This window comes from Martes martes (genome assembly GCF_963455335.1).
Source record: "Martes martes genome assembly, chromosome: 4".
Taxonomy (NCBI): Eukaryota; Metazoa; Chordata; class Mammalia; order Carnivora; family Mustelidae; genus Martes; species Martes martes.
The window spans coordinates 176,550,041-176,572,550 of NC_137891.1; the positions used below are offsets into that span (position 1 = coordinate 176,550,041).

Genomic DNA, 22,510 nt, shown 5'->3' on the forward strand with positions numbered 1-22,510 from the left:
AAATGCTGAAGTGAGTCTTTCAGGCTGAAACAAAAGGGCACTCAATAGTAACCTCAAGCCATATGAGGAAACAAAGATCACTGGTGGTTAAGGTAACCACATAGGTAAGTATAAAAGCAAGTATTACTGTGTTGTGGTTTGTGGTTTCTCTTTTTTGTTTCCTATATGTTTTAAAAGGCAAATCCATAAAATAATAATTATAAATATGTATAAACAGGCACACAGTGTATAAAGATATAATTTATAAAAATAACATGAAGATGGTTTCTCACAGAATTGCCATATGACCCAGCAATTGCATTTCTAGGTATATATCCGGAAATAGGAAATCATATGGCACCTGGGTTTCAAATAAACCTGGATTCAGGTTCCAGCCTTGAACCACTTCATGTGACTCTGAACAAATTACCTGATTTCTCTAAGCCTCAGATTCATCACCTAGGAAATGATAATAATACCTGCCTTGTGGAATTTTTATGGGGATTAAATAGGATAATGTTTAAGAAACACTGAACACAGAGAAGTAATCAGTTATGAATATTGTTGTTACTAATAAAAATATCTAATGGGTAGTTAGAAAAATGAGGTTTTAAAAAACCTGGTCTTCCCTATCCTGACTTTTGGCTTTTTTCTAAAATATTTGGTTCAGTGCCTTTTTTTCCTGGGGACCCTAGTACGTTCTGCAAGAGGTAGTGATGAACTGATTCGTAAATTTGAAGCCCAGCCTTCTGGGCTCCAGAAAGATGAGATAAGTTATGCAGAAACACAGGGGTTCTGAGAAGCAATTGTTTCTTTCCAGGGACGATTGCAAACTTTACAGCTCAGCGCCAACTCTCTTTGGCAGTGGTAAAGGCTTTCATTTTTAAATGTTTATGTTGTATTTTATTAATGAGCAATATACTTTGTTTGATTTTATTGTTAATAAATAAATTCTTTTTTTTTTTTTAAAAAGATTTTATTTGTATGACAGAGAGATCACAAGTAGGCAGAGAGTCAGGCAGAGAGAGAGGAGGAAGCAGGCTCCCTGCTGAGCAGAGCGCCCGGGGCTCGATCCCAGGACCCTGAGATCATGACCTGAGCTGAAGGCAGAGGCTTAACCCACTGAGCCACGCAGGCGCCCCAATAAATAAATTCTTAAAAAAAATGCTACATAAATGGTAAAAACAATCAAAACAGTAGGATGAATCCTTCTCTCCCGGAATTCAAGGTAGCTTTTCCTTTGTGGATCTGGGAAAGGTATAAGAATATATCAATGTCCCCAAAGGTATTAGAGTAAAGCTGGTGCTAATAATCTTTAATATTTTAACCTATGGTTTTTGTATAGTGAAACTTCACTGAGTAAAGCATACTTCTATATCACATTGCTTTATATTCTTGAAAATTACCAATGATTTTGATTATTTTTTTAACCACTCCTCTAAGAATTGAACAATTATGGTATGATTTCCTTTTTTATATTTAGTATATGTGTGTAATCATAATTTTATGTACATGTGTCAGAATGGCATAAAAATCATCAAAATTTTTCAAGTATTTTAACAAGGTGAAATTCACATAACATCCAGTTAATCATTTTAAAATGTACGATTCAATGACATTTAGTGTATTAACAATGTTGTGCAACCACCACCCAAAATACTTTTTATTTATTTTTAAAGATTTTATTTATTTATTTGACAGAGAGAGATCACAAGTAGACAGAGAGGCAGGCAGAGAGGGAGCCGGAAGCAGGCTCCCCACTGAGCAGAGATTCCTGATGCAGGGCTCGATCCCAGGACCCTGAAATCATGACCTGAGCCAAAGGCAGAGGCTTAAACCCACTGAGCCACCCAGGTGCCCCCCCCAAAATACTTTTATTGCAAAAGAATTGTTGGGGCGCCTGTGTGGTCCTGCTGGTATAGAGCTTTTCCCTTCCACGTTAGTGGGTGGCTCTACCAAGTGTATGGTCCTAGAGCCCTGTTGGTGCCAGCAGGGTGCACATTCTTAGTGCCCTCAGCCCTTGGAACTGGCTGAGGTTGAGGTTGGTGGTAGTCTTCTCATCTTAGAACAAGCCTTCCTGGTAGAAGTAGCTGAGTCAGGGTGCCTGGGTGGTTCAGTGGGTTAAGCCTCTGCTGTCAGCTCCGGTCATGATCTTAGGGTCCTCGGATCGAGCCCTAAATCGGGCTCTCTGCTTGGCCGGGAGCCTTCTTCCCCAACCTCTCTCTGCCTGCCTCTCTGCCTTCTTGTGATCTCTCTCTCTCTCTGTCAAGTAAATAAATAAAATCTTTAAAAAAAAAAAAAAAGAAGAAGAAGAAGAAGAAGTAACTGAATCAGACCTGAACTCCCAACCCCCATCCCTGACTCTAGAGTCCTTATATCTGTGCTCCATCAAGCTGCCACTTGTGGGGGCCTTAGAACTTTACGTGGTAGAGCGAGCCAGTGTTCTAGGAGAATTTGAAGGCATGTACATTTGTTTTTAGGCTGTCCAGGGTCATTGTCATGGATGTGAAGCAACAGCCAGATAACTCTTATAAAGTATTTAAGAACAGAGTGAGAGTAGGACAGGAGAAGTGAAACCAGTGCTCCTAATAGGGCTGCCAGAGCTCCTTATGTGTGCTCACAGAGCTTCCCAGGGGCCCTCTATGCCTGCTGCCTGTGTGAACTGTGTGTGCGGGTGGTGCTCTCAAGGCTGATGCAAAGGCATTTCTGCTTTGGGTTGGACCCACACAGGCCATGATGGTGTGATTTGGTGCAGTGACTACATATATACAGTCTTTCTCCATACCAGATTATTCAGTCCTTTGGAATTGAATGATTTTTGTGGGGAAAAAGGTCTTTTGTGCAATACTGATGAAACCCTTCATTTTTGTTGTCCTCCCTATAATACACTGGTTGTTCAGGAATTTTATAATATAGCATCATTTCTCTGACTTGGATTCAGAATGGTCAGGAGGTGTTTGAAGGACTTCACCAAATTTAGAATTTTGACAGCTGTTCTGTGCCAGTACTGATACTAAACCATAGGCTGCAGAAGGAGTTAAATTGTACTGTTAGTATTCATGCCGTGCCATGCAGCTATGTCATTGCTAAGAGCACAACTGAATGATTTGGAGTGAGCATAGCCACAGAGATAATTGTAGAGGTCTTGTTGGTTTTTTGTTGTTAAGGAGAATCAGAGATAGACAATATAAAAAGTTGGAGAAATATTCAGAAAGGTAGGAGAGTGACTTTTACAGAACTATAAGTAGAAAATGGCTTCTGCTGATAATTTTGACCCATGTAAAATAAAACATTGCCCATGACTTTGTTTTCCTCTCAGGGTGTTACTAATATTGACTTACGTTAATATATACAACATTTTATGTTTCAGAAGTTGGACTTTATAGAGTCTGATAGTTCCTGTTCCTCTGAAGCACTTTCAAAAAAAGAACTCTCTGCTGAAGAGCTGTATAAGCGACTCGAGAAACTCATTATCGAGGACAAAGCGAATGATGAACAGATCTTTGACTGGGTAGAGGTATAGAGATTATGTCACCTTCCCTGGTATCTCTGCAAGAACGATTCTTTTGGGAACACTTGCATTCACGTACAGGCACACCTCAGAGAGAGTGCGCACAATAAAGCGAATATTGTAATAAAGCAAGTCAGATTAATTTTTTGTTTTCTCAGTGCATATGAAAGTTATGTTCACACAATGCTGTAGTCTGTTAAGTCTGTAATAGCATTTTGTCTAAAAAAGTACATAGTATCTTAAAGAAAAATACTTTATTGCTAAAAAGTGCTACCCATCCATCTTCTGAGCTTTCAGTGAGTCATAATCACTGATCACAGTTCATTATAACAAATACAGTAATAATTAAAAAGTTCAAAATACTGTGAGAATTATCCAGATGTGACACACTGAAGTGAGCAAATACTGTTGGGTAAATGGCGCTGACAGAATTGCTCGATGCAGTGTTGCCATAAACTTTCAATTTGTAAAAAACACAATATCTCTGAAGTACATAAACAATAAAACAAGGTATGCCTGTATCTTCCTTCCACTTCATAGGAGTATTTAACCTTAATGAAGTTACTTCTTATTCTTTCACATATGTGTATTTGAAACTATAAGGCTGTTTTTTATCTTTATAAGATTTACAGTTTTTTATAAGGTCAAGTAAAACTACTCCAAACAGAAGCCATTTTCCTGGGCCTATCATTAGTTTAGGATAGACCCTACATTTTACTATTCAAAAAAGACATATTTGGGGCACCTGCATGGTTCAGTCAGTTAAGCACATGCATTCAGCTCAGGTCATGATTCCAGGGTCCTGAGATCAGTCCCACGTCAGGCTCTCTGCTCAGCAGGAGTCTGCTGACCCTCTCTGTTCTCCTTCTCTCTCTCTCTCTCTCTCTCTCTCTCTTCTCAAATAAATAAATAAAAATGATTCATTAGAAAAAATATATGTTTTTCCTAAATGTTCCTGCATTTTAAATACCATTCTGGATGAAATTAATAAATAATATGTAATTGTTCTGAATTATGTTGGCTTTCATCTTCATAGTAATTCTCCCTTCTGAAAATTTTATACCTTTCATGTGCAATCTGTTGATCATGTCTCTTTTTAATCTGCTACTGTTTTCCTTGAGTGATTCTTGTTTATGTAAGTATGTTTACTGTACACATTTTCCATGGGATCATATAATCAAGTTGAAAGGAAGTCATGGAAGACTAATCTGGTCCTTTCCCTCTTGGATAAATCCTTTTTTATAGTCCTTGTAATGGGTTATTCATTCTTTATCTACTTTAGGCATTGAGAAATAAACTTATGACAGTTTTTTTTTTTTTTTAATCTTTTTTCCTCCATGTCTATTCAGGGTAGTAAATCTATCCTGTCACCTAGTTGGGAATCTTTTAATTAATTGTAATAGTTTGCCATTATATCCCTGTCTCCCTCTCTAGGTTCTCTCATTCTTTCTTAAAATCTTGATACCCAGACTCTTGTTTGGTTACTCTTACACAAACATAGCCTGGATTTTCAGTATCACTCTCACAAGTGACATGTGCAAATTGAACATGATTGCCAGATGTGATGCAACAGTGTGGAGTTAGGCAGTGCTGTCATGTTTTTTGTTTTGGACTCTGCGCTCACCACACTGAACTCAGATTGCTCTTTCAGTCATAGAGTACCCTTTCTTCTATGTTCTACTATTTAGTCATCTGTGCCGCCTGCAACTTTAATGCGTTTAGTTTTGGAACCAGAATGGGGCTTTTAAAAATTATTTCTGCTTATGTTCATCTTCTTAAACTAGATACAAGTTTTTGTCTATCAGGACATTTTAGATTCTGACTTTGGTCATAAAATTTCCTTGCTATCTTTTTCACTTTGTGTCTTCCTTGCATTTCATTAATATGTCAACTTTATCTTCATCCAAGTTGTGGGTAAAATATGTGAATGGGGCAAATTAGCTTCCTTTTAGGAACAAGATCCCACCCCTACCCCCATGTACACTTCCAGCTGTTTATTATTTCACAATATTTTACTGTCTGTCTCATCTCATCATCTTGCCCACAAGGGTACAGCTGCCATTACATAATTGGTCAGAAGCCTTGCTGAAGTCCGGGGGATATATACTTATATCCGTCTGAGCTACCGTATACTAATCAAATCAGAAAAGGCAAGGAGGTTCGTTTAGCGTCACTTGTTTTTCATGTACTGACTTACTCCTCTTGGCATAACCACCTCTTTCCTCTCTAAGACTTTTAAGTCATTTATGTGGTAGTTTGTTGTAGGAGTTAGCATAGAATCAGCACCAGCCTTTCTGGTATGTTATTGACATGCCGTATTTTCTGTTTTTAAAAAATCCAGTCAGGAGCCCCCCTGAGTGGCTCAGTCCTTTAAGCAGCTGCCTACGGCTCAGGTCATGACCCCAGGGTAATGAAATTGAGCCCCACTTCAGGCTACCTGCTCAGTGGGGGGTCTGCTACTCCCTCTCTCCCTGCCCTTCCTGCCTGCTCATGCCCACTCTCTCTCTCACACTCTCTCAGGTAAATAAAATCTTTTTAAAAAAATAGAAATCCAGTCAGTGTTTACATATTTAACGTTACTTTCTTTTGCCATGATTTTTCATAGATCACCATCATTTCAACCATTTGGTCTTTTATGTTCTCATATATTGCCAAATGAGGCTATTTTCACCTCTTCATCAATGTCGGGCTTCATTTTTTTATATCTCTATTTTTTCTGCCTATTCTAGACCAACAATTATTCTCCTCACAGAGAAGACAAAGGGTAAATTTCACAATGTAGATTATGCTAATAAAGATGACTTTTTTAAAAGGAGAGAAAAACCAAAAATGTAAGAGTAGCTGAGCTCATAGTACATGAAGACATGTGTTGCTCTGTGTTTGGTACCAGAATTATGTACATCTGAATTTGCTTATTCAGCAGACCCACCTGCCTTCTTGATCTTGCCCATTTTTGTTAAGATCTTTGCTTAATCTGGGGTACTTGGGTGGCTCAGTGGGTTAAGCGTCTGCCTTCAGCTCAGGTCATTATTCCAGAGCCCTGGGATCAAGTCCTGCATCAGGCTCCCTGCTCAGTGAAGAGCATGTTTCTCCCTCTGCCTCTTCTGCTCCCCATGCCTGTGCGTGCTCGTTCGCTCTCTCAAATAAAGAAATAAAATCTTTAAAAAAAAAAAAAAGATCTTTGCTTAAATCTATAGTGTTCTCAACACTATTCTTTAGGTCTAGTGTATTCTTAAATGTTAAAATTACAACATTTAGCTTTATTTGGTAGAAGCAATATGCGGTTTGTTTCTTTATAAGAAACAGATGGCTTGAAAGTGGTATTTATTATCTAATTCTTTTTAGCTCATTTGTTGATTTTTTTCTGAAGTATTTGGGAATTTCAGATGATATTCAGTACTTGAAATAGCTCTCTATCAACCTATTTTTTTTTAAATATTGTTGAACCAAAAAGTAATGGTGTATTCTTATTCTCTCATTTATTCTTCAAAAATAATTGTTCAGACTTTGCAAAAGTAATTTCTGGGCCTAGACCAGCCTGGCTTCAGTCTAAATAAAGTTTGTTTGTTTACAAGGTGTAAACCAGTAACTGGCTATAACACATATATCATCAAATCTTTTATATATGTCTCTTCCCCCATCCCATTCCCATTCTCCACAGTTAGCAGTGGCACCACATGTTTCTGTTCTTTTGGAAAAGATTGGTAATGAAACCTCTTACTGTAACATAGCCCGCCATGTGCAGTGCTGCTGGTATCCTGCAGAGCTGACCATCTGACTTGTTAACCCCTCTTAACTTGGCTCTCACCAAATGATGTTTGAGGTTAAGTATTCAACAGAGGGAGAGCTGCTAGTTAATCTGTGTCAGTTTTAATATTCATAAACATTTAAATGATCTCTGAATATCTTTGAAATTCTTAATTTCTAACACAGAGGCTTATAGTGACATCCTAAGTTTTTTCCTGGCCAGTCATTTTAAGGCTGACCCAGTGGAAAATACTGTGCTGTGCTATTAAAAGAAGCTGAGACAAGCATTAATTCTGTTCACAGGCATAAGGAACATAAACTTTGAAAAGTATTTTAAATACCTGCCTAGAAAATGTCTCCTTTTGTTTGTGTTTTGCTATTCATCTGGCATTTACAGCGTTTTTGTTTTTGTTTTTGTTTTAATTTTTTTTGAGGATTTTTTTTTTAATTTTATTCATTTATTTGACAGAGATCACAAGTAGGCAGCGAGGCAGGCATAGAGAGAGAGGGGGAAGCAGCCTCCCCGCTGAGCAGAGAGCCCGATTCGGGGCTCGATCCCAGGACCCTGAGATCATGACCTGAGCTGAAGGCAGAGGCTTAACCCACTGAGTCACCCAGGCACCCCTGGCATAGTATAGCGTTTTATAGCAAGATAAGAAGATAAGATCTTAAGAGAAACTAAAACAAATTTGAGGCCCATTTACTCTACTAAACATATCTCTAAATACATTTTTTTCTGCCATCCTTAGAAAAGAGTAACATTTTTCTCACCACCACCTGAAAGATTTGAGACAATGCTTGAGTTTAATCTCTAGTTCACATTAAAGTTAAGATAAAAAAGCAGTGTTAGCACATCTAAAATTCATTGCACACTACTCAGAAAAGTAGTTTCTAAAACACACTGTAGTGAGATCATCTGAATATAAGTTATTTATTGAGGAAGAAAATGTTTTTAAATGGTTGTACTTCCAAATGCATATAGTGCGCAACACTGTATAATTGAGCAAAATGCAGGCAGCAGTTAGTTAGCTTTCTGAAAACTAAATGCTGCCACTTAGAGTATTTTCAGACAGAACCGGTGGTAGCCCAAGTATTTCCCCGTGAATCAAGATTAATTTTTTTTAAAGATTTTTATTTATTTATTTGACAGACAGAGATCACAAGTAGGCAGAAAGGCAGGCAGAGAGAGAGGAAGGGAAGCAGGCTTCCCGCTGAGCAGAGAGCCCGATGCGGGGCTCTATCCCAGGACCCTGGGATCATGACCTGAGCTGAAGGCAGAGGCCTTAACCCACTGGGCCACCCAGGCGCCCCTCAAGATTAATTTTTACAAGAACGTTGAATGTGACCCCATCTGTCCCTGGTGCCAGATGAGACCTGCTTTAAGAGAAATAATTTCTCTGATGTAAGGGTACTTTTAACTGTTCCATTTACTTTTGATTTCAGGCTAATCTAGATGAAAGCCAGATGAGTTCACCTACATTCCTTAGAGCTTTAATGACAGCCGTTTGTAAAGCAGCTATTATAGGTAAGTAACATTTCTGAAGGCAGCTCTTAACATCTGAAATCCCTGTTATGTTAACTGCTGATGATATGGGTCTGAGTTTATATGGCCTTCAAATTTTGCCCTGTGAAACTCATTTTCTTGTGCAAATGGGTGCCGTTTCTGTCTCCAATGCCTGGCTGTCTCAGGCAGGGGGATAATTAGCTGCCGTACCTGTAGAAAACCCAGATCTGAGCAGCCACCCTGTGCCTTGTGTTCTTCTAGTTCAGGAAGAAAGTGAGTGCATGCCTCTTGGGTGGTTTTCTCTCTGTTGGGTGTGGTTTTACCTTCACCTTTCACCTCTAGTACCTGATGCCTCCTCTGTCTTCCACTCAAGAGTTATAACGAATGGGTTGAATATTCTTTTTTTTTTTAATAGATTTTATTTATTTATTTGGCAGCGATCACAAGTAGGCAGAGAGGCAGGCAGAGAGAGAAGGGGGGAAGCAGGCTCCCCACTGAGCAGAGAGCCCGATGCGGGGCTTGATCCCAGGAACCTGGGATCATGACCTGAGCCGAAGGCAGAGGCTTAACCCACTGAGCTACCCAGGTGCCCCTGGGTTGAGTATTCTTAACCTAGAATCAAGGAAGGGCTTCTCATCTCAAGAGAGAAGCCACTTTATATAAAAACATATATGAGGAAAGAAAACAATTGTTTCTTTTGCTTTATGTTGATCTTAGATGATACGACAGTGTCACTGAATGCTAATCACATAGGTGGATAGGGTTAGGGCAGGTACAAACCCTGCTTACTTCAGCTGCGTATAGTATTTAACAGTATTGAATGAGATCATGCACCTAGCCTCAGGTAGAAATTCACATTTCTATCGCTGCAGTGGGGAAGAAAATCCTGTCAGTTCAAAAGTTGTTCAGAATTTCAGGTCTGTCATCATTTTAGAAGATAGCTTCAGAATTATATTTTAAGATTTTCTGTAGAAGAATATTCAGTGTTAGGTCTTTAATGAGGTTAATAACAAACTGCTAGTAGAAAGTCTTTATAAAAAATGTCATAAGTCATTTTTACTATCTGTGGAACTGTAAGACTGGTGTTTGGGGTTTTTCTGGAGTTTATTTGTTTTTGTTTTTAAAGATTTGTTTATTTATTTTAGAGCGAACAAGAGCGAGCAGGGGGAAAAGGCAGAGGGAGAGGGACACGCTGAGCACAGAGCCCGATGCAGGGCTTGATTTCATGACCCTGAGATCATGACCTGAGCTGAAATCAAGAGTTGGACACTCAACTGACTGAGCCACGCAGGCGCTCCGTAAGGCTGGTGTTTCAAAATCACAATTTAAGGGTGCATGGTGGCTCAGTCAAGTGACCAACTCTTGATTTCAGTTCAGATCATAATCTCAGGGTCATGAGATTGAGCCCTGTGTTGGGCTCCTTCCTCAGTAGGGAGTAGGGAGTCTGCTGGAGATTCTGTCTCTCTGCCTCTGCCCCTCCTCCCCCACCCTGTGCTCACTCACACTCTCTCTCAAAGTAAATATTTTAAAAAATAAAAATCACAATTGGAAAGTATAAAAGCTGCTTTAAAAAACAAGGTTGTGTCCCAGTGCTAACTTACAGAAGAAATAAAACCTCATGCTTCTTGGCGTTGAGGATGATTTCTTCAACCTCTTTTTACTCTGCCTTTACCCCAGAAGGCTTAGGTTGTATGTGTTGTTTGCCACTGTTGGAGTTAGTCCTCACCCTCCTAGTAACAATAACATGGTTCTGTTTTACCCTTCTGAAAAGATTAGCATGAAGTATCACTTTAATTTCTTTTTAATGTTTCTTTTGTAGTTTGGAATGTCAGAAAACCACTGTCCATGTTTCATTATGATTAAAGATAACGAATTTGGTGCACTTCTTTTGAGGGAACCCAGCACTCAAAATACATTCCCCCTCTAAGTATTTTTACTATTGCAGGAAGAATGTCCCATTAATAAATTCAGAATATCTTAGATTTCGAAATCTTTTCCTTGGACCCCCTTGCTTCCACTTTCCTTGTAGTCACGTCTTACCAACTCAGAAAATTTGAAATGGCTGTGCGTTAACTCCTTAAATGTAACATTTAGCTCTTGTATCACCTGTAGCCGACTGTTCTACCTTCCGAGTGGACACTGCTGTTATCAAGCAGAGAGTGCCGATCTTACTCAAGTACCTAGACTCAGATACAGAGAAGGAACTGCAAGCACTTTATGCACTACAAGCATCAATAGTAAAACTTGATCAACCTGCCAGTAAGTTTATCTCTTAAAATTAACGCAACCAGTGGGGAAGATTTATGATGCTTTGATGGGTTTTGAATAGTAAATAATAAAATAATCACTACTAACAAAAGCTCAGATAACCAACAACTTGAATAAACCTGAATTCTTAATGTACTTTTGTGAGAAAATGGTAATAAAACTAGTTTGTATTAGAGATTTAATCCTCATTGTAGGGCAAATCTGCCTAACTGATGGGAATATATCTGTACCATGCAGTATGGTACAGTATATTCACTTGAGCACTGTGAATGTGACTATTGTGACTAAGGAGCTTAATTTTAAACTTTATTTAATTTAAATGTAAATAACTCACATGGTTAGTGGCTACACTTTTGGATAATGCAGACCATCCTGGTGATAGCATACATGCATTACAGTCTTTTACCTTCTTTGGCACAGATTTTAGTAATTAAAGAGGATGATACTCTTCAGAATCCTCAGACACCCAACAGAGACATTAAGGTGTTTTAGACTAATTTTCACTTCAGGGTTATGATGAATTCTTTGCTAACCAGACAAATAAGGTAACCTGGACCACCCAAGTCTTATATTAAGTCTTGAAAATTCAGTTGAAACTTGTGAAAGTAGAGGGCAATTTCAAAGATGACATTGAAGTAGCTCTTTGGTACTTCCTTAGGTTGTATTTGCTGCTGGGCTTTCCTTCTTTGCTAGTGCTGATGAATCCCTCTGGGAGATAAAGGAAAAGATTGAAACAAATAATTCTCAGGCTGTAACTGAGGAGACATCAAGTCTGAATCAGAGAATTAACTGACTTTGTTTTCTCTTTCTCAAGACCTTTGGAGGGTCATTTAACATCATGACTTCCCTTTTCTGTTCTTATAAGGATGAGGACTCATTCACTTTTCAAGAGATGAAATTGATGCTATGTACTCAGCCAGTCAAATTAAAGTATCTCCCATAATTATCAGCTTTGATAATCCCTGGAGAGATGTTTAATTCTAGATTTACCATCAGTAGAATCTTGACCACTTGTTTCCATTTCCCCATAGGCCAACCAAGGTTTAGAGAATGAAGTGATTTCAATTTAGCTTAACTAATAAAATTACAAAGATAAATCCAAAGAAAAATTTTAGTAATGACTCATTCTAAGCCTAATATTTATTATCAATTATTGTTTATTCTGTTGCTTCCCTTCATTCATATGAATGGAGGCTGACTTTAAATGAACTTAAGAGCCCATAATGAAGGGATTAAAACTAAAGAATATATAACTTTACCAACTTTTCCTCTTTTTGAACAATAACATAAGCTAAGTTTCCACTATGGGAACAAAACAGAAAATTAAATTTGCCCAGATCATCAGGGCATTGAAAACAACAGGCTTTTTTTTCTCTGGATAAAATCCAGAGGAGATAGTTTTTACCCATGTTTTCCATATAAATTATTACTCTTTCCAATTTGAAAGCAACATTAGAAAGAGGAAAAGTACCTTCTGCCTTTTTCTTCCAAAATTTATATAAAGTATATATTTTTATTGTAAAATTTCAACCAGTATAGAATGCATAAAGAAGAAAATAAAGTTAATCTTGTATTTAATTTTTATAGTGTGTAGTTTGAGAACTACATAATATCAAACACCTTAGCACTATCAGAAAATAGTTCAGATTGAACAAAATAGTAGCAATAAAAATAATTTAGATTGCTTAAATCTTTTTCCTGTTCTTTATTTTTTTTTAAGATTTTATTTATTTGACAGACAGAGGTCACAGGTAGGCAGAGAGGCAGGCAGAGAGAGGGGGGGAAGCAGGCTCCCCGCCGAGCAGAGAGCCTGATGTGGGGCTCGATCCTAGGACCCTGAGATCACGACCTGAGCAGAAGGCAGAGGCTTAACGCACTGAGCCACCCAGGTGCCCCTTTCCTGTTCTTTAGACTAGTTATTTTGCTATTATACTATAAAGAAGGGAGTATGATAAATTGTTAGGGATATTCTTCTCTAGGGGGATTCATGTGCATTCATTCATTCATTCCTTGGAAATACAGTCTCTCCATCACAACTACAGCGCCTCCAGAACTGATGGTGTATTTTACGTCCTTGCAGATTTGCTACGGATGTTTTTTGATTGCCTGTATGATGAGGAGGTGATCTCCGAGGATGCCTTCTACAAATGGGAGAGCAGCAAGGACCCTGCAGAGCAGAATGGGAAGGGTGTGGCTCTGAAATCTGTCACAGCGTTCTTCACGTGGCTGCGGGAAGCAGAAGAGGAGTCTGAGGATAACTAAAGCTTCAAATACACAAAACGAAACAAAAGAAACAATTTAAGTATTTTTTTAAAAAGTTTCACGTCTTCGCCAATCACAGTGCAGCAAGGCCAATTCTCGCAGAAATCCCCACGTGTGCACGAGTGGGAGAGGGGAAAGAGAAAAAAGGTGATCATGGAGGAAAAAGGTACTGGAAAAAAGTAAACTTCAAACCTGAGGGCGGGAGCACTAAAACCAAAATACATGTATTATTTATAGAAAATATTTTCTGTTTTAATCTTTTCTTTTTAAACAAGGACTCATACTTTAAAAAAACACATCTGTTTAGCAGAAAAAAAAAGTTGAGAACTTTTAATTTATTTTAAGGACTGCAAATGCCAGTGTAATTTTTTAATTTGCAGTTTCTGTAAACAACTTGTATAATAGAAAAGCAGAGAAATAAATTTCCCTCCCCTTCAGATGCACCTCACGTTTGTTTTAAAGCATAGTAGTTAGTCCAGATTTAAGAAGGTTTGGAGTGAACAAGGTAAGAAAGATTTTTTTTTTTTTTTGGCATCAAATCTTTCTGCCTGCCTCTCAGCTTGCTTCAGAAAATTAAAAAAAAAAAATCACAATAGTAATCAAACATACATAACCTTGGAACAGAAGGAAATGCTGTGGACCAGAGAACTCCAAGAATTGTTTAAAAAATTTAAAAAAAGTGCTACCCTGCGAAAAGTACTCTTAATACTTTTGAAATCTTTAGAGCAACTTTAAGGCTTGTAAATACATAGAACAAATATTTAAAAAAAAAACAAAAATTGACTCAATACTATTTCTTTTCACTTTCAAAATATAAAGAACAAAATAAAGACAAACATTGCAAGTTTAAAAGAAAGTAAAATGACTTCTCCTTTTGACAGCTGCTGCATGTGCGCCCATCTCTGGGAGGTGCTGTCTGGCTAATCGTTGTCTAATCCAAATCACTCCTGAGGGGTGTGTGTGTGTGTGTGTGTGTGTGTCTGTCTGTCTGTCTGTCTGTCTATCTACAGTTGGAAGAGGGCAAGCTACTTTGTGGGTAAGGAGGGAACTTATATTTGGGTGGGAGAGCCCCTTGGGAAGTCCAGAGGAAGCTTCTTTCCAACTTCAGCTAGAAATGCATTCAGGATGGGAGCAAACCTAAGGGCAAGTTTTTAAATAACTTAATGTCCCCTTGTGTGTAGTAGGAGTAGGGAAACTAATCCATTTTGAAACTACCACTACCATTAATTTTAAGTCATCAATTACCTCTGATGCTTAAGAAACCCAAATATGTCTTCTAAAGAATGAAAGAAACCAAAGCTAAATAATGCTTTTTTAAAGTGGGTATGGGATTTAAAACCAAACCAATACCATGTGTGACAATCACATTGTTCCCAACTTCAACTTCACTCAAGCCAGTCTGGTGAGTATAAAACCAACTGTGTTTTAAGCCTATTTCTCCTACAGATACTGGAACACTGTGCTTTTTTTGTTTTTTCTTTTATGAAATTGCAGTCTCTACAGATGGTTTTTCATTTCAATTGTTTGTAGGCCATCCCCCTACAAAATGTATTTACGAAGAAAGCCAGGGCTGCTCCCAAATAAACAGTCTTTGCATTTTCTATCTGTATAACCAAAGAGTTCTTCTGGCTTCCATCTCTGAAGAAATATCCACATTAAGAGACTTGGCAAGACTTGTGAAGCACAAGAACAAAATTTTCCATAGCAATAAAATGTTTTTCTTCAGAGTGTAGTTGAACACAATACAGGATCCTGCTACGTGAGTCCACAGAACCCATTCCACGGTGGTGGAGAGCTGTTCTCGAAGAACCAAGTCCTGGAAGTCTTGTGACAGAGATGTGACAGCATCTGTCATAAAAAATGGGGCCTGAAAAGCTGTTTCAGAGTCTGGCTGTGGGCTCTGCCTGGAATCTCTCAGTCGGAAGAAGTAACATGAATCTATGATACACTGAGTTTTAATAGCTGCCAGAACCTAAGTACAGAGGATTCTGATCCAGGACTCTCCTGAGTGATGTAGGTCTTTTTAGGTGTTGGCAGCACTCACGGGGTGCAGGGGGCAGTTTGGGGAAAGCAGGGCAGTGACTGCCTCTTGGAAATCAGCGGCTGTTGCTTGCAGGGCTCTGGCCTTCAGGTAGTAGTAAGGGCCTGTTGATCAGTATTTTTGACTTGGACAAGTGTCAGGAATGGAGGGAAGAGAATATTATTTTTGAAAAAAAATTCTAGAGTTGAAAATGCTTCTGTACAATAATAACTAATGTTTGAAATCTCACCTAAAACATGAGGTGTGATGAAGGCTGACTCCAGAGTAATATTTGGGTTCTCTTACTGCTTTACATAAACACAGAGTTTTACTTACGGGGAGAAGGGTTGTTAGCTAATGGCAACATAAGAGCAAAGTGCAATAACTGATCTCTGCTAATACCAGCTGTACTACAAAGCATCATCATGATTCCTACCCTCTTTGCAGTGTTCTTACTGGAAGGCAGGGTTTGGTGGTTTTTGCTGTAGAGTAATCGGTGACATGGCCAGCAACGACATGGCGTCTACTCCTTCAGGCTTTTGCAAAAGCTCTTTCACCCTTTTTAACTTTGGGAACAGGTTCATTAATTTAAGTTTAATTCATTAATTCAGGTGGTTTGTGCCTGTATTCAAACTAGTTAACTTACAGCTATTCAGTAAGTTAAAGGAGAATTTTTTTCTAGCAAAAGAACAAGATGCCAGTTTTCAAAATAAACTCATTTTAGATCCTTGCATAGATGAACAAGCCAGTTCAGAGCTGCATCATAAATTTGATTTGTTCAGCAAGTATTTACTGAGCATCTACTGTGTACTAAGTGCAGGGAATATAACTGAATAAAACAGTCTCTCCTCTCATGGACCTCATGTTCTTCATGCAAAAATAAATAAATAAATAAAGAGCTAGAGGTTTACACATGCTTCATCAACCTCCTATCCCACTAAGTAATGTCTGCCCCTCATTACCCTGACAGATCTTTGGTTGGTTTTTGTCTTATTTTCATATTTCAGAATGCATTCTAGATGACTTACAAAAATTAAATCCAAAGACCATTTTCTCTGTTCTAGAACCACTCTCCAAACAAGTTACAGTTCTGGGGGTTTTGACATATCTTTTTGTTTCAAATGGGTCTATTCAAGTCCAGTGGATTCTAAGGTAGAAAAAATCATCTTAGGCTATTGGATCTAATTCTGTGTTTTCATTACTCAGGTTTTGTTCTTTACCAAAAAAAAAAAAAAAAAAAAAGTGTAGGGATTCAGATGTTCCATTTTGACCATGCCATTAGCACTTGTGAACTCTATTATTCCCCATTTTGTGGAGAGGAACGTGTTGCATTGTTTCTTCTTTGTTTGCGTTCCTTTTTCTCTTCCTGAGATAGTTCCTGTACTGTAAAATTCACCCTCTCAGAGTATGCGGGTTCAGTGGTTCTAGTACAGTCACAGTTGTGTAACCATCACCTCTGTGTAATTTCAGGACACTTTCATCATGCCAGAAAGAAACCCCATACCCTTTAGCAGGCTTTTCTCATTCTCTACTCTCCTCAGCCTCTGGGAACCACTAATCTACTTTTTGTTCAGATGAATTTGCTTATTCTGGACATTCCACATAACTGAAATCCTGCATTCCATTGCTTTTTGTTTTGACCTACAACATTCAGCAAATGTTCAAATCTCACAGGTGTTTACAGTGTGAGGGACCTGACTGCAGGGGTTAGACCCAGGTTTTTCCTTACCTTTTGATTTAGCTTTGTTCTCTGTCACTTATTTTCGTATAATTGGCAGCATATTTAATCTAAATAAGTTCCTGAGACTCCTTTTGTCACCCTGTGGACTTGGTGTATATGACCACAGATGGCTGACATCCTAGCACTGGCACCGAGGGTCTGGTCTTTTTAACTTCTCATTTATTGCTACTTGAGTAGTTTTCTTCAGGATTGAAATTCCTGTGTGAATTAAAGGCTACTACAGTGTACTCTATAAAAGTTAAGATGTTAAAAAAAAAGTTAAGACTTGGAGTCTGAGGTTTTGTGTGTCCTCTTCATTTAGGCACATTTGCCTCAAATACTGTGTGACCTATTTATTGAAGAGCTAAGACTGCTTGTCTTGAGAGTAAAATTGCTCAGTAAGGAATAAAAATAAATTGAGGCAGAACCTCTACCACCAGTTAGTCCCAGTTCATTAGTCTTATAGAAGATCGCTTTCAGTCACCTTTAAGCTTGAGCTGTAGGTCTCCGTATCCTCCAGTAATTTCGGGAGAGAGACACCATGTGCTCACCAGCTTCAAATATTACATGTATCCCTAAGAGGGGAAAAATAATCATTCAGTGTTGGGACTACCCCCCGCGAAAAAAGAAGAAGAAAGACATTGTTTTGTATTAACAAGTCACAAAATGATTTACATATCAAAGAAATAAGCCAGAACAATCATATGACAAATTTTTTAAATAAATGCTTTATTTTGAAATAATTTCAGGCTTACAGAAAAGTTTCAAGTTTACACAGAGTTCCATATACCCCCCATTCAGTTACCACTAATATGATTATCATTACCATACAACATTTGTCAAAACTAAGAAGCCAGCATTTGTACATTGCTATTAACTAAACACTGGACTACTTCTTCTTTTTTTTTTTTTTAAAGTAAACTTTACGCCCAACATGGGGCTTGAATTCATGATGCAGAGATCAAGAGTCACATGTTCTACCAACTGAGCCAGCCAGGTGTCCCAAACCCCAGTCTTTATTTGAGTTTTCCTAATGCCCTTTTCCTAGTCTGTGGCGCAATTCAGGATACCACATAGCATTTAGTGATTGCATACCCTTACTGTCCTCTGGCCTTTTGACAGTTTTTTCATCTTTACTTTTTTCTCATGACCTTGACAGTTCTGAGAAGTACTAGTGAGGTATTTTGTAGACTGTCCTTTGATTTGTTTTGTCTGGTGTTTTTCTCAGACCTAAACTGGAGTTACTGGTTTGAGGTCAAAATACCATGTAAGTGGGGGCGCCTGGGTGGCTCAGTGGGTTAAAGCCTCTGCCTTCAGCTCAGGTCATGACCCCAGGGTCCTGGGATCGAGCCCCACATCGGGCTCTCTGCTCAGCAGGGAGCCTGCTTCCTCCTCTCTCTGCCTGCCTCTCTGCCTACTTGTGATCTTTGTCTGTCAAATAAATAAATAAAATCTTAAAAACAAACAAACAAAAAAATACCATGTAAGTGAAGTGCCCTTACCATATCAGGGGGAATATGATTCCCATGACATCACTGGTGGTGTTTAACCTTGACTACATGGTTCAGGTGGTTAGGTTCTCCACTCAAGTTACTTTCCTTTTTTTCCTTTTCCCTTTCTTATTCTGGTCTATTTGGAATATAGTCACTGAGTCCAACCTACATTGGAGGAGGGAAGAGAGAATTAAGCTCCACTTCTTTCCTTGAGTGAGGAGTATCTAAAATTATTTGGAATCCTCCTGCAAGGAAGATTTGTCTCCTCTATCATTTCTTTATTTGACTGTGTATGTGTGTAAATAAATGCATCACTACAGACTTCTATATATTTATTTTATACTTTGAGTTGTAACGCAATAGAACATGGTTGTGTTGCCCAGATTTCCAGCTTCGGCCTTGGGAGCTCTTTTCAAGTTCATTCATGTAACCCTTTGACATTCCTTCAAACTTCTTCAAGAGCACTTACTTTGTGACATTATAAGATGCTACTCGCAAATCTTTTTTTTTTTTCTTTAATGATTTTATTTACTTGTTTGACAGAGAGAGAGATCACAAGTAGGCAGACAGAGAGAGGAGGAAGCAGGCTCCCTGCCGAGCAGAGATCCTGATGCAGGGCTCGATCCCAGGACCCTTAGATCATGACCTGAGCCAACGGCAGAGGGTTAACCTGAGCCACCCAGGCACCCTGTTACTGGCATATCTTGTATTTTCCCTGCCCTAGCCTTATGATCAGCCATTTTAAGGAGACTTGCTTTCCTTTAGAAAAATGTGTAGACACCAAAATCTGACCACTGGGTGAGCTCATTATTCCTGGAGTGTGTCTGCATCTAGATCTGCCAGCATTTTAAATTCCATTTTTTTACTGAAGATAAGATCTTGCCAGGTGAGTAAGCCACTTTCAAAGGAACACCAATGACTTGTAGAAAATATTGCTTCATTTTTTATATACCTCTGGTTTCTAGAACACACAACTATATAGATATTCCAATCATTCTTTTCCTCATTCTACATAACAAGAAAAAAGATTGGAACTATCCCTTTATTTTCTTTCCTCATTAGCTAGCTAGCAATATTCAGTTTACCAAGCGATGATACGGTGCAATATTAAAATGTTACCTGGGTGACTAGTTAAATAATAAGGGAAATTGTTAGATAACTAGACGTTAACGGACAGTGTTAAGTACTGCATATCAAAACTTGTGTGACACTGCAGCTAAAATAGGAGGGTTTTTTTTGTTTTTTTTAAGATTTTATTTATTTGAGGGGCACCTAGGTGGCTCGGTTAGGCAGTCGCCTTCTGCTCAGGTCATGACCCTGGAGCCCCAGGACTGAGTCCCACATTGGGCTCCTTGCTCAGCAGGGAGTCTGTTTCTCCCTCTGACCCTCTCCCCTCTCATGCGCTCTCTCTCAAAAAAAATAAAATCTTTTAAAAAATAAAACCCTCTAAAAAAAGATTTATTAGAGCGCGTCACTGGTGGGGCAGGGGGAGAGACTCTCAAGCAGACTCCACACACGGGGGGAGCTGGATCTCACAACCCTGAGATCATGACCTGAGCCGAAATCAAGAGTTAGATGCTAAACTGACTGAGCCACCCAAGCGCCCCCTAAAATAGTATTTTGAAATAAATATAAATCTTAAATGCATCTATTAGGAGACATGAAAGAGTTAAATTGGGCCATCAGAAGAACCACTGGGGAATAGCAATATCAGGTAGATAGCAGGAGTTTCTACATAGGAGGAAGTTGTATGCTGTAGCAGAGACGAGGTCCTGACTCGGGTGGGAGACTGGTGGTCTATGCTGCTGCTCTTTCCCGGTCACTTGACCACTCCACTCCTGTGGGCCTCACTGTCCTCCCTAGAATGGTTCACTCACACCGACCATATGAGCACATCCAGAATCCCTGCTGACCATGTTTAACAAAGTCTTGATAACAGGATATTAAACTTTTCAAAGAAGTTAAGAATATCGGGGTACCTGGGTGGCTCAGCGGGTGAAGCCTCTGCCTTCGGCTCAGGTCAAGATCTTGGTTCTGGGATCGAGCCCCGCATTGGGCTCTGCTCAGCGGGGAGCCTGCTTCCTCCTCTCTCTCTGCCTGCCTCTCCGCCTACCTGTGATCGCTGTCAAATAAATATATTTTTTTAAAAGTTAGGAATATCAAGGTTCTCTAAACCAATTACCATCTAGCAGTTGAATTTGTACTACCAGTGCTTTCCTTTCTGACTCTTCTGACTTTTTTACCTTTTGTTGGTAAATACAGGTCTTCTGGCCTGAAGTCTTAGGAAACTATCTTTGCCCAAGCGCAAATAGCTGTCCAGCCTTAACTACTTCCTAGAACATAGAGTAATGGTGCTCAGCATTGCTGCATGTTAGATTCACCTGAAGAGTTTTTAAAAATACAAGGGGCACCTGGGTGGCTCAGTCCTTTAAGCATCTGCCTTTGGCTCGGGTCATGATCCCAGAGTCCTGGGACTGAGCCCCGCATCGGGCTTCCTGCTCCCGGGGAGCCTGCTTCTCCCTTTCCTCCCACTTGTGAGCACCTTCTCTCTCTGATTTCAAATAAATAAAATGTTTAAAAATTTTTTTAAAAATCCTGGGACCCCCACCTCACACCAGTTATTCCAGAATTTCCAAGTTTAAGACCTGGGCATCATTTTTTTTAAGTTCCCTATGTGATCCTAATACGAGGCAGGATTGAGACCTCTGTGGAATGGCTTACCTGGTTAACTTAGCAACTTAGAGATTGATATATATTTTCAAATATTTAAGATATTTTTAACTGCAGGGTGTTGGCACACACAACTGTAAATGGCACATGTTTTGAAAACAGTGCTACGAGTACATATAATGACCCTCTGTAAAGGGATTCAGGAATGCTTCCTGCAGGAAAAGAATTTTAAACTGAGAAAAGTATTGAATAGTTAAGGGAGTGGTCGTCTCCTCTGTTCTAGGTGATCCCTAGAAGGGATTGTGAGTGCAAAGGCTCTGTGGCAGGGGGATGCATGTTATATTTGAGAAACGAAAAAAGAGTGGCAGAGTATGTGAGAGTTCACTTTCACATTCAAAAGTGGAATTTAAACATGCCCATCACAAATTAATCCAGACATACCCCTTCTGGACAAATGGGTGAAATGAACTTTCTGAAACTTGCCTTGTACTCTCAATTTAGTAGAAGTCCTTAGAGACCAATCTTAGTTGTTTGTTTTTTGTTTGTTTGTTTTTTTAAGTAAGTTCTCAGCAAAAGACATGGCAGTATCATTTCCAATCCCCATTATTAAGTCACACAGTGGATTGGAATAACTTCAGGCTCTTTGGAGTGAGTAGTTATATTTAAGATGAGAGTCATGCAAAGTGTGGCCATAGACCAGCAGCATCAGTATCACTTGTGAGCTCACTAGAAATGCCGATTTGGGGCACTTGGCTGGCTCAGAACATGTGAGTCTTGATCTCAGGGTTATGAGTTAAAGCTCCGCCTCGGGTGTTGAGATTGCTTAAATAAACTTTAAAAAGGACTGCTGATTCATGGATCCCACCCTACTAAACCAAAACCGAATGAGTTAAAAGAGCCCAAGAAACTTAAACTCTTGAGCTGATTCTTGGGAACACTGAAGTTTGAGAACCACTGCCTAGGAGTACTGCCTTTGCCTGCCTTGGTTTATAAAGCTCTTCACCGAAAGCTAACTAAAAACAAGCACTCATTTAGTCTTTTGTTTGCACATCTACAAAACAAAAACAATAAGCCCTTCTTACATCACAGTATCAATGAGCCAATATATGTTAGAACAGTTTGTAAGGTATAGTTTGTTAAGCATTCCAGGGTTTCCTCTAATTCATTTCATCAGCCCTATGACCTCTGTGAGGTGTACTGCCTACTTTCCATAGGTAGGGAACTAAGTGTCACAGAAGTCGGGTACCTAACAAGTGTCAGAGCTGAGATTTGCGCTTGGTTTTCTAGAAGTCACTTATTTCCAAAAATATGCTTGCTCTCCACCAGAAGTCTTAAT

The 22,510-nt window shown here is 39.0% G+C and overlaps 1 protein-coding gene across 21 annotated transcripts in view; it reads left to right on the forward strand.

Moving 5' to 3' along the window:
* The window catches only part of EIF4G3 (eukaryotic translation initiation factor 4 gamma 3), a 343,452-nt gene extending 329,402 nt beyond the window's left edge, over positions 1–14,050 (forward strand). For all 21 annotated transcript variants that reach the window (XM_080801932.1, XM_080801933.1, XM_080801934.1 and 18 more), the window contains 4 exons: positions 3,350–3,496; positions 8,681–8,762; positions 10,854–11,000; positions 13,090–14,050. In XM_080801932.1, the coding sequence (XP_080658058.1) occupies positions 3,350–3,496; positions 8,681–8,762; positions 10,854–11,000; positions 13,090–13,271 (558 nt within the window). In that variant the 3' untranslated portion in view covers positions 13,272–14,050. The remainder of the gene's footprint in view (positions 1–3,349; positions 3,497–8,680; positions 8,763–10,853; positions 11,001–13,089) is intronic.
* Positions 14,051–22,510: the final 8,460 nt, after the last annotated feature.